Source organism: Brachypodium distachyon, chromosome 1, assembly GCF_000005505.3.
Source record: "Brachypodium distachyon strain Bd21 chromosome 1, Brachypodium_distachyon_v3.0, whole genome shotgun sequence".
Taxonomy (NCBI): domain Eukaryota; kingdom Viridiplantae; phylum Streptophyta; class Magnoliopsida; order Poales; family Poaceae; genus Brachypodium; species Brachypodium distachyon.
Genome location: NC_016131.3, coordinates 22,040,116 through 22,053,626, shown reverse-complemented (window position 1 = coordinate 22,053,626; position 13,511 = coordinate 22,040,116). Strand labels below are relative to the sequence as shown.

The 13,511-nt window shown below is 40.4% G+C and overlaps 1 protein-coding gene across 1 annotated transcript; it reads left to right on the top strand.

The window, feature by feature from the left end:
* The first annotated feature begins 1,822 nt into the window (after positions 1–1,822).
* Positions 1,823–12,966, top strand: LOC100836739 (peptide-N(4)-(N-acetyl-beta-glucosaminyl)asparagine amidase). The gene is made up of 16 exons (XM_003563021.4): positions 1,823–2,079; positions 2,161–2,319; positions 3,889–3,990; positions 4,075–4,161; positions 4,579–4,661; positions 5,443–5,556; positions 6,193–6,247; positions 6,336–6,422; positions 9,424–9,479; positions 9,562–9,621; positions 9,736–9,823; positions 9,940–10,677; positions 10,759–10,819; positions 11,472–11,574; positions 12,486–12,617; positions 12,710–12,966. Exons 1-16 carry the CDS (start codon positions 1,930–1,932, stop codon positions 12,792–12,794), a joined length of 2,160 nt encoding a protein of 719 aa, XP_003563069.1. The 5' UTR covers positions 1,823–1,929; the 3' UTR covers positions 12,795–12,966.
* Positions 12,967–13,511: the final 545 nt, after the last annotated feature.

Below are 13,511 nucleotides of genomic sequence, written 5' to 3'. Positions count from 1 at the left end.
GACGACGACGAAGGAAACATTCGTGCTTTTATTATCAGGGATAGATATATACACACAGTAACTCTGCTTTATTATATGGTAACGGTTGGTTTACTAGGGTAATGCTCCGTATTGTTGTTTTCCTCCGTATAGGAATGTTTTGTAAAACCACATTGCAATTAATGTACTTAGTGCAAGCAAATGAGGTTCCAGAGCCTTCGCGTTTTCTTTTGATATAAAATTATGTTTTGTCAGACTAAATTGCACTGGAACGAGAATTTATGAAGTGTGGAAAAATAGATTGCTAGCTTTCGAAATATGAACCCACTATCCTCAATTCGGCCGAGTTCTAAAATATAATTGTAACTTTTCCATATGAGACAAAATTGTGGTTTGCAATTTTGCTAGCGAGCTGACATGCACAGTTGAGAATACAAAAAAAACAATATGAGTGTATTATCCATCGAGAACACCTTGTTGCATGAGAAAGTGGCCAATAGTTATAGAGAATGTTATCATCGTAATCATGCATGTTTAGTGGAGTTAGACACACCGACAATACTAAAAGATGTTACATCAGGTATGATAAGAATGTGTAGTTAGAATGAGAGGAACTGATAAGCATATAGATAAGTTCTGAGGCATGCTACAATAATACTCACATGCCAAAAACAAAAACCATGCCACAAGGGAAAAAAAGAGAGGTGGCATGGATATTTGTGGTTGTTAAGTTCTTGCAACTGAAATTATACATGTAGTTAGTCACTTTGGAATCTTTTGCTTCCGTGAAATTTGTTAAGCATTAACTGTAGGAGCAAGAATTTGACCATTTTATTGCTAATATGAATATGCTGGTGAAACGTTAGAGAGTTGTGATATTAGGATAATTTTTTACTGTCTATCTTAGTTTGCAAATGCTAAAGAACTACTCCAGGGATGGCACTTTAATTACGTGTCAAGAACTCCTCGTTTGAGTTGTGAGCAACATGCTTGCGTCTAAGGAGGTCAGCTTGATTCATTGCCAATTTATTGTTACACACACAAAATTGCTGCTCACCCAATTTGCTTTAAAAAGTTCACGGCCGTAAATTTTTGGTCAATTTTTTTGGTATTGTCAATATGTATGCTTAGTGATTAGGAGCAAACAATCGTCTTCAGAGGACTATTTTTCTGATAGCATCTGCCCAAGATGTGCGAGGCGCGGGAAACCGATCATCACTTGTTTGTCCAGTGACGCGACATGCAAGTCTTGCTATTTGGACGAAGCCCTCGATTTCGCCAACCTTCACGATTGCTTCGTCCTGGACGATTCAGTCGCTGCCATCACTATCCTCGTCAGTTTGGCCTGCAATACCGAGTTGTTGTTTTTTAACTCCCATTTTACAGGATTTTTTATTTTTCAAGACCATCGTAGATGATGCTAAAAAGACGATCTAAAGGTAGCCGTCGATTGCTGGCGTGATAATTTGGAAATGAATGAACATAGGCGCTTTTAAAATAACTTCTTTTTGCATAGAAATATTCCATCTTTCCTTGTGCATTGCAAAATAGCTGTGTATAGTTTCTCAAATTTGAGTAACATGAAGACCCTTTTTCCTCTAAAAAAATAAGACATCCCCTTTTGATTTTTTTTCCCTCTTTCCTTCCAAAATTTGGGAATTTGGTCGTTGGCGATGAACCACTCGATCCAGAATTGCGGCGACCTTTGCCGGCAGTGTTGAAGATAGGTCACCCTGATCGATTGCAATGCGACTTGTCAGCAAGTGTATCCATGTGTGGCTATCAAGGAGGCACGTCGGAGTGTTAAAAAAAAAGCAAGCCGATCGCAATAGAACAGATCGCAACATGATGCCCCAACTCGTCTTTCGTGACTTCCACCTGTCACGCAAACCCTTTGAGAGTGGACTCCGCCGCGACCGTAGGTAGGTAGGTCCACGGAGAGACAGCGCGATGGTGGCGCGCAGGTTCGTGGTCCGGCAGGCCCCCGCCGGCGAGGGGGAGGTCGAGGAGCACGCGGTAGAGTACGATACGGAGGACGGCCTCGACGTCCTCCGCTTCCAGATCTTCTCCCTCACCTCCGTCCCGCCCGACCACCAGAAGGTTCGCTCCCTCCTCGACCGCTCCTCCTTCCCGCGATCATCCGAGCGTGCCGCTGATGCAGAGTGATGACTGCCCGTGCAGATCGTGGTGGAGGCGGATGGGTCCGTGGTGGACGACGGCACCGACCTGGAGGCCATTGCTGAGGGCCTCCGCCTCGTGTCTATCGACGAGGGGGAAGACGCGGCGGCGGCGACGAGGGCACAGGAGAAGTCCGACGAGGAGCTCGCGAGGATGATTCAGGTGTGGCTTCGTTGATTGACATCCCTGAGACGATGGGTTTTGTGCGATTTGGAATTGGAGTTGGACTGTGGTAGTGTATTTTTTATGGTGCTCTGGTTTGTGCGACGGTTTGAACTTTGAAGCAGGTGGGAGTTAACTGTATTCTATCCAGGTGCTGAGTAAATTGCGTCAACATAGGTTCTTAGGTGGAAATTAAACACTTAAGTGCGGTCATTCAATTGGGGAATGGGGAGTGAGGTACTGAGGTAGCAACAACACGCATGCAATTTGGCGAAACATGAGCACTGCATTTTTCTACATTGCAGTTCGGATGGTTTAGGAACTTTTTTATACTGCTTACGCTGGTTAGAATGGAGATCAGTTTTGTTTGATTGTGCACTTAAAAGTAGCAGCGATATGTTCGTTTTAGGTGGAGCCTAGCCGCATTGTGTTCGATTTTGACTCGCACAATTTCAAGGAGACCAAGTGGCCTAATTGTTTTTTGGTTTGATTTGGTTTATCTGGTAAGTTGCAACAAAGACTTGATGTAGCAGGAAGCAATATGCATTCGGCTCAATTTCTCGTCAGATTTTTCAGTTGGTGCAGAATACCATACTGAATTCAATTTATACATTCTAGGTTGTTGTAGATGTTTTGCACAGGCCTCGGCATTTTTATTCTGTTCAATCGTCTTGATAGCCATGTTAGCTGGAGTAACAATACTGGAAGAACGTAAATTAGACTGAATTGGCCATCCAGTCATATTACTGCATGAGTCAGACAATTTCAATGTGTTGTTTTACACGTGTTTGAGAAAAAAAAAACAATGGTTTGCACAAGGCTATTTGAATATGCTATTTATTGGAGCCGAACAAAAGTTCGTTCTTGTGTGTATGGTATGAGTTCAGTCAAGACTCAAGAAGATTAATCCAATATATGATCCACATACTAATTGCAGGCTACATATGTATTGGACTTTAAGAAGCTATTGATTTTTTCCTCAAACACGCCTGGAAGCGTTTCATTTTCATTAAGAAAGCACAAAGATGAGCACCGCACCCGCCAACAGCGAGGCCAAGAATGAAAAAACACAACCGCCCTCACCGGACGACCTATGACGGAGCCCTAGCTAGCCTGGACCAAGAACAACACGGGAAGTATGGAAATGATCTGGGTCTGACATGCCATGATTGCTGACCTGCAGCCACACCAAAGCTCAAGAGAGCTCACATGGGCAATGGCTGTAGGAGCAACATGGGGATTAAGACCACCAAGAAAAAGTGTGCCATCAACACAAGCAGATCTTCAGCCAGGCCGGGTTCAGAGTAGGCTAAGGAGACTTTAAGAGGCTATTGTACACTGCCTATTATTTTGGTATGGCTGCCCGTGACAGAACAAACACTTTAGAAGTCTTGATCCTGGCAGCATCATAGTGGTCGAGGGTTCTAAGAAACTGTGACACACCATTATAGAGAAATGAAGTGATTCTTTCTTTTACGCTTAGGGGAAAAAGAAAGAAATCTAAACTAACCTTTTGTCACGATTCCATCAGAAGTCCAGAACTACGCTTAATTCTTTAAACATTCCTAGGCAGAAGAAGAGGCACTTCTCCTACAACAGTACAGCATACAGATCAATGGAGGAGAGGTGTTCAGAGAAAAAGTAGAGCCGTACATGCATCGAGTTCTGATGGTATGCTGTTGCAATTTGTTTCATTCATTCCCTTATATTACGGTTGTTTTTGGTCCTTGCCTCTTGACACTTTTTTTGATGTAGTACGAGGATCCAGCACGTCAAGAGGCAGCACGGAAGACGGTTCCAATAGATGAACTTGAGGAGAAGGCGCTGGTTTCACTAGCCAAGGTTTGTATTTATATTTTGACTAGTGCTTGTTTCTTCTTCTCTTTCCAACTTCATGCTGTCGATGCTTCAATGTGGCTATGTATCCTTCGATTTATTAATAAAAGGTACTCCCTCTGTCCCATAATTCTTGTCTCAAATTTGCCAAAAAAGTGGATGTGTCTATTCCTAAAAAAGCGTCTAGATACATGTAATATTTCGACAAGAATTATGGGTCGGAGGGAGTACATTTTTGGTACAAGTTTGGTTACAAGGAAAGATGTTGTATTTTACTATTCTCTTGCAAACTTTACCACCATGGCTGTGTCTGGAACCTTCTATTGTTGTAATGATTTGGATTATGGGAAAAATTTGCTATGTTGAGTTGTACAATTTCAAGATATGGGATGCCAGAAATTCTTATAGAAGATTTGTTTGTAGGAAGAGAACTTCAGTCCTTCGAAAAATGAAGAGGATCATGCCTTTCTGCTGCAATTGCTGTTCTGGTTTAAGCAATCATTCAGGTCACTGAAACACGCTCATACATTCCTTTTCAGTGATTACTTTCTGCAGTATTGATTATGTGTGTCTGCTATCATCTAGTATACTTTTGTGCATCAGTATTCCTATATAATCTGTTTAATATTCCATAGTCCTAATTGAAGTACTCTTCTGTCCTGCCAATATTTCTATGCATAGCTCTAAATTGACATAATACACTATTTCGTCTTTTTTTGCGTGGTAAACACTATTTTCCTAACAGTATGTCTCATTTTGGTGTATCGTGATTTTTGTTTGGAGTTTTTTTGTTCAGTTGTTCGGAGATTGTTGTGAGCAGCAGCAATGAAGCATACAAATGGTCAAACTGTGATATTATCTACCAAGCATCACATATGTTTTATTTTAACTGCAAAATCAACTTCGGAATATATACAGAGAGAGGAATCTGAATTTAGTTCCTCAATATTGCTATTTGCAACTTTAAAGAGTGGCACAAAAGGAGTCGAGCAAACAGAGTATGGCTGAATGATCAGTATGTTCAGAAAGTCCGGTGGTGGTGATACATGGCTTCACTTAGCCTATGGAACAAAGCAAATTGATGCTATTTTTAATTAAGTTTGCTGATTTGGATCATGGGTGTTGATACGAGCATCCAATAATAGTTTGATTCATATTATGGTATTACTTGTGGTGTTTATACTCTTTGGAATTTTTATACTTTCACGGCACTCAATACATTACGCTTGTAACTGTGATAGAATAGCCTTTGGCCCTTTAGTGGAGCTCATATGTTTGTCTTTGCAGATGGGTTAATGCAGCACCTTGCGACAGCTGTGGCCGTGAAACATCCATGGTTGGAATGGGCAACCCGCTTCCCTCAGAAATTGAATTCGGTGCATCACGGGTTGAGATCTATAGGTAATAGTCAGTCGAATGTTATTCAGCCAGTCTTACATCTTGCATCTTAATTCCAAGTTAAATCCAGAAGGGCCATTTCTCCCTCATCAACTTGCAAATTTTGTATCCAAGCAAACCATATTGCTACATATAGCCTGTTAACATATACTATTTTGTTACCCTACTACATGTCTATGTTGGTTGTAAGGTGTGCTGTCTTCTGCTTCAAGTTCAATCTTTGTTAAGTATCATGGGGCGATGTTCTTTACCTGCAACCATACTACAGCGTAAGGCAAATCCTAGAAGCATTTTCAAGTGTCATCTATGTCTAAATAAGCAAGGATCAGGATCCTAGGCAGGAATCATGTAGGGGTTGAAAGGATCAGGATTTAGGGTTTAGGAGCATGACAGGACTACATAATTGTGAATATAAGGACCATGAGTTCTACTAAATCACTTCTATATGTTTCTGATTTAGATCCTACTTAGGGTGGGGAATGGGCATACATGATCTATATCATAAGGTCCTACAATACCTGACAAAAAAATGTATTTCCATCCTTTAGGACTTAAATCTATCTCCCACCTGATGCTGTACGGTCATATTGTTCTTGATTTGAAATTTCATTTGCATATACTGACAGGTGCTATCTTTAGGTGCAATCATTGTTCTAGTATCACCCGTTTCCCAAGGTACAATGATCCTTCTAAGGTAGGTCCAATCTGTCAGTTTTTTGTTATCTGAGTAGGGTATATATATTTTGGAGCAAACTGGCAACTGGTATTTATTGCTTTCCCAGCTTCTTCAAACTAGGAAAGGACGCTGTGGAGAATGGGCCAATTGCTTCACATTCTATTGTCGAGCTTTTGGATATGAAGCTCGTCTGGTTAGTTTCATAATGCTCATAAAATTATCTTAGCCACAACAGTAACACGGAGGCAACCTGATGCAAGATCTAACACAATCATTACTAGCTATCTCGGTACCCTTAGGATGTTAGACCTTAGTCTTCCCACTTCCACCTATACTTATGAGTTCCCCTTAAGGCGTTATCTAATAACCCATAATGAATGATTGTGGATTTTTTGCTTGCCTTAGTTGGTAACAGACTATACTGATCAGTTGGGTATAGTTGTTACATTACCTTTACGGTTTTACTCGATGAAGTTATTTGGTTTTTCATTTGCTTTTTTCGTGTGCTTGAGTTATGGTCAAGTGTTTAGTTACATTTCCCTCTTGCCTAGAAAAACCAATAAACGTAGGCTATCATGCATTATGGGTTCGTTAATAGACAACACTTTAAGGGCAGAGTGTCTCATAACTGATAGACCGGGAATTTTAAGGCCTATTAGAGCCTAAGAGTGGTGCTGGATCATCCATCAGGTACAGTTAGACTCTTCCTTGGTGTTGTCTGTAGAGTGTTATCCGATGAAGCATGAGTGCAGTCTGGTATCCAAGGGATGGCTCTGAATTCTTGTGTGGAAGGACTCTGGAAATTGCCATTTCTAGGTCTCATATCTGGTCTTCTGGTGCACGAAGAAGGTCTTGTGTGTAGTTTATCTCATCGTGGGTGTGCTGGTGCAGGAGATCCATAGTCTTGGTATACTTGATCATCTCACGTATTGTCCTGTGCTGGGCGCCGACAGCTGAAAAAGGATATGGGATGCCAGAATGGGAAGTTGTGGTACTTGGTGACTCGGAAAGTCCGAAGTGAGCGTCGTGCATTAAGCCTTCGCATTGCTTCCCAAGCAGCATCTTTAGCGGCATTGAAGAAAGTATCCCTTGGTGTAGGTGCGATGAACATGTCAATGCCCATGACATCATCGTTGTTGTAGTGTATAAGTGGATTGCCTAGCCCTTTCCATCAGATCGGTCTTTTGGTTGCGTTGGCTAGCGCATGAAGCTTGACATGGTATCAGAGCTTTAGGTCTTGAGTTTGAGTCCTGACTTTTGCAATTTATCCTGAAAATTGCTCGTGCCCCCTACGTCCACGTATTGGCCTCTTGAGCCATACCTCTGAGTTTACACGTGTTGACTCGTCTTCTCTGTCACACGTGATGGGGGGTGTTGTAGTGTATAAGTGGATTGCCTAGCCCTTTCCATCAGATCGGTCCTTTGGTTGCATTGGCTAGCGCATGAAGCTTGACAATCGTCTCGTGGGCGAAGAGATGGACTTGGATGTGCTAGCGCTGGGCATGTCGTTGGAAACCCTTCACCAATGGAACCTGGTTGAGACCCACATGACTGATCATGTCCCTCAAGAATAGCCACCCATGAGGGTCATAAGCGTCAAAGGTCCTCTTTTCAACCTGTCGATGAGCACGGTGTCTAAGAGTTCAAAGATAGTGGTAGAACACAACTATGAATAAGTAAAGACCGGAAAAACAATAGTGAGAGATTATGTGAATTTTGCAAAGAGAGGTTTTGTATCATAGTAGTCTTTACTCTTTAGGGTTCCATTTTTAACTAAAGCTGCATTCTGAAGTGGCCACAACCCTGATACTACTTTTGTGGTAACCTGGAAGTCAGCTTCCGCCTTCCAGACCACTCTGTGTTCGGTGCAAGTGACAACTAGATCATGTTTGAAGGATCAATTGTTCATTAGTACTCCCTCCGTTCCATATTAAGTGACTTTCTATTACATGTATCTAGACGCTTTTTAGGCACAGATACATCCATATTTGGACAAATTAGAGTCACTTAATATGGGACGGAGGGAGTATCAAAGAAGGCTGGATTTTTTGAATTCTGGTAACTTTGAAAACAATTCGGCCACATAATATATGAGGTGGTCTCTGACCAGGACCAGGAACCAGTTCCAATTTGGATCTTCACATGCAGTTGGTTTTAACCGTAGGCATCTCTCTAGGAAGTTGGTGTGCTCATCATGAATTAGGTTGTGGTGGCTGGTGGTTCTGGGATCTCATAGAAAATGCATCTTTATGCCTCGGGTATTAGCTGCAGCTCGTATTCATTAAGTAATTATATCCCTTCATTCTTGGACCTCACTGGGTTGGTCAAGTAGGTTAGTCGGCCCTTAGTACCCATGTGCCATACCATTGAGGGTGTGGATGTAACTTCGATGACCTCCCTCACACTAGGTCAACTTGCATCCTTCACCTGAACACCCACAACATCCTAAGATGCGAGGCTTATTTAGAACATAAGCTGTTTTAACCATTGAAATGATCTGATGTTTATATTCAAATTTGTAAGACACTAAAGTACATTGACTGATATATGTATCCTGAAATGGTTCCAAGTTCTGGTTCTTGCGAGTTGTGAGTTTTTTGTTTCATCATTCGGTTGCTTTAGGATGTGTTTTGTACAAAACCAGAGTATTTCTAGCCTTGCCTGGTAATATGGTCTTGTAGTAGCAAAAATACTTAGCTTTGCTAGGTGAGAGAGTGGTTGGGGTGAGAAAAACCTTGCAAATGCAGGAGAGTGGAGTTGGCTCTCTTTTGGTGGCAAGCTTTGATCAAACCTCAAGATATTATCTAAACGAGTCTCGCCACCAGACAGAAGACCTTGCTCCAGCAGGATACTGCCATTGTTGGCTAAATGGCTAGATTTTTTTTTGCTTACCTAAGCAAGCTAGGCAGAAGAATCAAACATGCCGTAGTTTCCTCTAAAACCATTTTTGGAATTCTCGTGCTCTATGCTTGTTAGTTGGCCTAAATTTTATGTGGTTTTTATTTTTTGAAATAAAAACAAAAATAAAAACCACTGGCGCCCTCTTAAGTCTAATTCAATAAAATATGCTTGTTTGTAAGAAAATTTCAAAGTTTCACTACACTTATCTTTGAAGCAACAAGGAATCCAGTAATCCGCAATTGTTTATTTCTACTATAATCAATAAATTGAACATTTTATCGTTTAATTTACAGATTCTGGATTTCACTGATCATGTATGGACAGAATGTTTTTCAAACTTGTATGGGAGGTTAGTAACTTAGTATACCGAGTGCTTCTAATTTTGTATCCGGTTACCTTTATTCTTACTCCAACAGTTCTGGAATGTTTAGATGGATGCACCTAGATCCATGTGAAGGGGTCTACGATAATCCCCTGTTGTATGAGAAAGGGTAAATATATTCCTACTGAACAGGCTTCTGCATATTTCATTCCCATGAAATGCATCTGAAAGTTTATCTAAGTTTCACTACAATTACTGATTTTGTGTCATGTGGATTTTCTAGGTGGAGCAAGAAGTTAGATTATGCTATTGCTATTTCAAAAGATGGAATGCGTGATGTAACAAAACGCTACACCAGAAAGTGGCACGAGGTAGAAATTTTTGGCTTGGTTAGGGCCTGTTTTGGGGGTTGGCTATTTTTGTTATTTCACAAGAAAGTGCTTTCATTTTTTATCTCATGTGTCATGCATTCACATTAAATTTGAAGGTTCTCTCTAGGCGAACAATTACCTCAGAAGATACAGTTTCAGCTGTTCTGATGAATATAACGAGCAAGTATCGCAGTGGACTGTCAGCTGATGCACTTACGTTCCTAGAAACTCGTGACAAGAAAGAGTCTGAGGAACTTAGTAAAGCTACCTATCTTGAAGTTGACACCACCATATCATTACCTGGAAGGCAAAGTGGTTCTGTGGAATGGAGAACAGTGAGGTCAGAATTGGGCCAAATAGACACACTCACTTGCTCATCGTGCCCTGTTCGGAGATGTGTGGATGCTCATGTTTCAAAAATATATGATGCTCTTTCAGCTATTCTTTCCCATTTTAATGATAGACAGATCCCTAAAGAAAGAATTATTGAAGTTTTCAACACAATGAAGAGTTTAATGCAAAATCTTAAAGATGCCCACTTTAAAAGCAGGAGAGTAATATTAGACCAAAAATTGCAACAAACTTTTGAGGAGATATCCCCATCTATGGAAATGTTGCTCTCCGCTCTGTCCTTGAAACCAGAGTTGGGTACCAATGGAGAAAGATCTGTGGCTACAGTTGGAAATCCAATACATACATCCTTAACATTACCAGTAGCACTTGATGCAGTTGATGAGATACTGAGTAACTATAAGAACAATATCTTTTACGCAAAGGGTCACCATTTCCCAAGAGGCGATAGACTATGTTCAGGTTCAATCCTTGCAAGTAGCGAGCAGCTCCCAACCGGAATTGTATGTGTCATAAATTATGCACTTTTTGTTATATCCATTCACCAGGATTTGCCCTAAAATAGCGCGTTTGAATTGTTTCAGGCAACTGCTGCATTTGACGGCATTCGGTCATCGAAATGGGAAGAACCTGATGGAGCCACAGGTAATCTGGTTCCAGTGAGTGCAAATTTAATTTTGTAGGTATACTTATGGATGCCCAAGTCAAGAGATCTAATATCTTTTAAAAAAATATGCTCGTGTGCACTACCATTCCCATGATCGTTGATTTAATGGAACATGTATTTCGTATGTGGAATCTATATGCGTAGGCTTTAGAGTTAGAAGATAAACCAAACCATCTGTGAATTTTGAGATTTGAATAATTTGTTCATACTTGGTATTATCCCAACTTGTCTGATGAAAAATGACGATGCTTATGGCCCTATGCTTCGGTACTCTTACATACAACCATTTTCTTCAACCATAACTGTGGAGACATTTGGCATTTGGACCATAATTTCTATTACTTCCAAATCATTTGTTTCCTAGATGGATCTACCCAGTTCATTTTCTTTCAGTCGTTGCAGATTTCTTTATCACCATGGACTAGTTCTTAGATACTAGATGGTAAAACCTTTCTACTCTCCCCAGCATATCCTCGTAACCAATATCCACTGTCATATTAGTGCCAATATACTATTTTTGCATCAGGTATTGTTGATAAACTTTTGGCAGTATTTTCTGGTAAATTGATGTGCTTTTATTCTGCAGAATTTTCATGCTGTGCTAAAGAAAGTTTCTGCAAATGTTTGCAGGATGTTGGCTTATTTATAAAGTGTTTGATGACCAAACTTACGAGGTGCAAAGTTATGATTTGATGTCAGCTAATGATGTTCCAGAGAGAGATCCAATGGACTGGTACAATAACTAAACATCTGTTTCGTACACATAAAAAACTTGCTTTTCTCTTTGATGGTAATCTAGCTTATGTTATATGTAGAGCTGCAAGTTTGTGACCCTCAGGGTACCCATTGACCCTCCTTGGTTTAATCGAATGAACTAAAGTTTTAAAATGACACAACTTTTTGAAAAACTAGTTCATTTGTTTGAACTAAGGAGGGTCAAAGGTACCCTGAGGGTCACCAAGTTGCACCCCTAGTTATATGTTATGCGCCTAAAATAACTTACGAGGGCCTGTTGTTTGAGAAAAAAAACTTACGAGGGCCTGTCATTGTGGATGTACCAGATCAAGACATGGCTTCACAATTAAAGATATTACTCAAGATTTGTGAGGGCTAGATTCCATTTAAATACCATTAGCTACTACCCCCTCTAGTCTTCACAGACTTTAAATTTTGGACATTGAAACAGTTCCAAAATGTAACTTCGACAATTAATTTCATACAAATAATTATAAAACACAATAAAATTATTATATTATTATTATTATGAAAACATATTTTGAGACAAATATGTAAATATGGGTTTCACACTTCGAATCAAAATATGTTAGAAAAGTGGCTGGTCAAAGTTTTAAAAGTTTGACCAACACCAAGTCCAAAATGTCATGTTTTGAAGATTGTGGGGATTATAAGTTAGACAAAGCCCTAGTTAGGGACTAAGCCAGCCAACACTTCAAAAGGGATTACAAACAGGATTGTAAATATTACTCTGTAGTACAGTTATTAGGCAATATGTGTTATTTGCTGCTATAAGTTCTTTTTTTCACGTTGTTATCAAAGTTTCATTATATATTTACTACCTTTTCCTTGTTAATCTTCTTGGAAATGATGATATTCTATTAAGTCACTAACAAATTTGCATCCCAGGATTCTCGAAGGGAGCACGGATGGAGGCTCTACCTGGAATACTATTGATGAACGCAGTTCTGTATTGTTTGACAGCCGTTTCTGTAGGAAAACATTTACTGTGGACAAGAGATGCAAAGCAAATGCATTTCGGTAGGCTTTATATTACTAGTAACAGATATAGATGTGGTGTCATATATATTTTCCTTCCGACTAACCAAAAAATTTACACCTGTCTTTACCAGGTTTCGGTTTCTACGTGCCAGGGAATCTACTGCCAATCCAAGGTTTCAAATAGGATCAATCGACCTCTACGGGAAAAGCATGTGACCTCTTAACGGAAGTGTGTTTTAACTTGTGTGGAAAGCCCAACAAGTGACATTAAACCTTTTCGAAGCATGCACTAGACAAGCTGGTATTCATGGGCCTCATGGCCATTATGTACTTATACTGGAGTATCTGGGAGATTTCAATGCATTTAAACTTCCCCTTGATTTCTTTATTTTCTGTCGCCAACGGTCCACTACCGTGTGGCCTCTTGCTCCTTCTAGTTCCACAATGGTTTGGGGCCTCGTCGAGGTGACTTCACACTTCCCCCCTCTTTGCAAAAGATCTGCTTCTTGGGATTGAATATGTGACCATTTAAACATCTCCTTCACGATCCTAATCCCATCCTTGGTTATATGACTCGTGGCAGAGGGACCTGCTCCCAAATTGGCAAACTGTCATGTGTTGTATTGTTGTGGACACATAGCCCTGGCGTTGTCTTGGACCACTTGGTTGAGGATTTGGAGCTTCCGCAAAATACAACAGTACTGGCATGTATTACCTCGGATCCTAAATTCTTGTTGTGATTTTAGTTCAACAAGAATTTAGAATTGGAGGGAGTAGGTACTACCGGCGGTGCAGTTTACCCAACAATCTGTACCGATATTTTTTTCTCCTGGAAACGAATTCGGTGGATTGTCTTAGCCCATAGTTAATTCATTTGTTTTTCAGAACATTGTCAGGTATCAAACCTTGCTTAGATTGTGGTAATTTTAGTGG

What these genes read in the sequence shown, in the direction of transcription:
- LOC100836739 (XM_003563021.4), top strand. Translation starts at nt 1,930, where the DNA reads ATGGTGGCGCGCAGGTTCGTGGTCCGGCAGGCCCCCGCCGGCGAGGGG. An exon ending in ACATGCATCGAGTTCTGATG is followed by an intron (nt 3,991 to 4,074) that starts GTATGCTGTTGC and finishes TTTTTGATGTAG; the next exon opens with TACGAGGATCCAGCACGTCA. An exon ending in AGCAGCTCCCAACCGGAATT is followed by an intron (nt 10,678 to 10,758) that starts GTATGTGTCATA and finishes GAATTGTTTCAG; the next exon opens with GCAACTGCTGCATTTGACGG.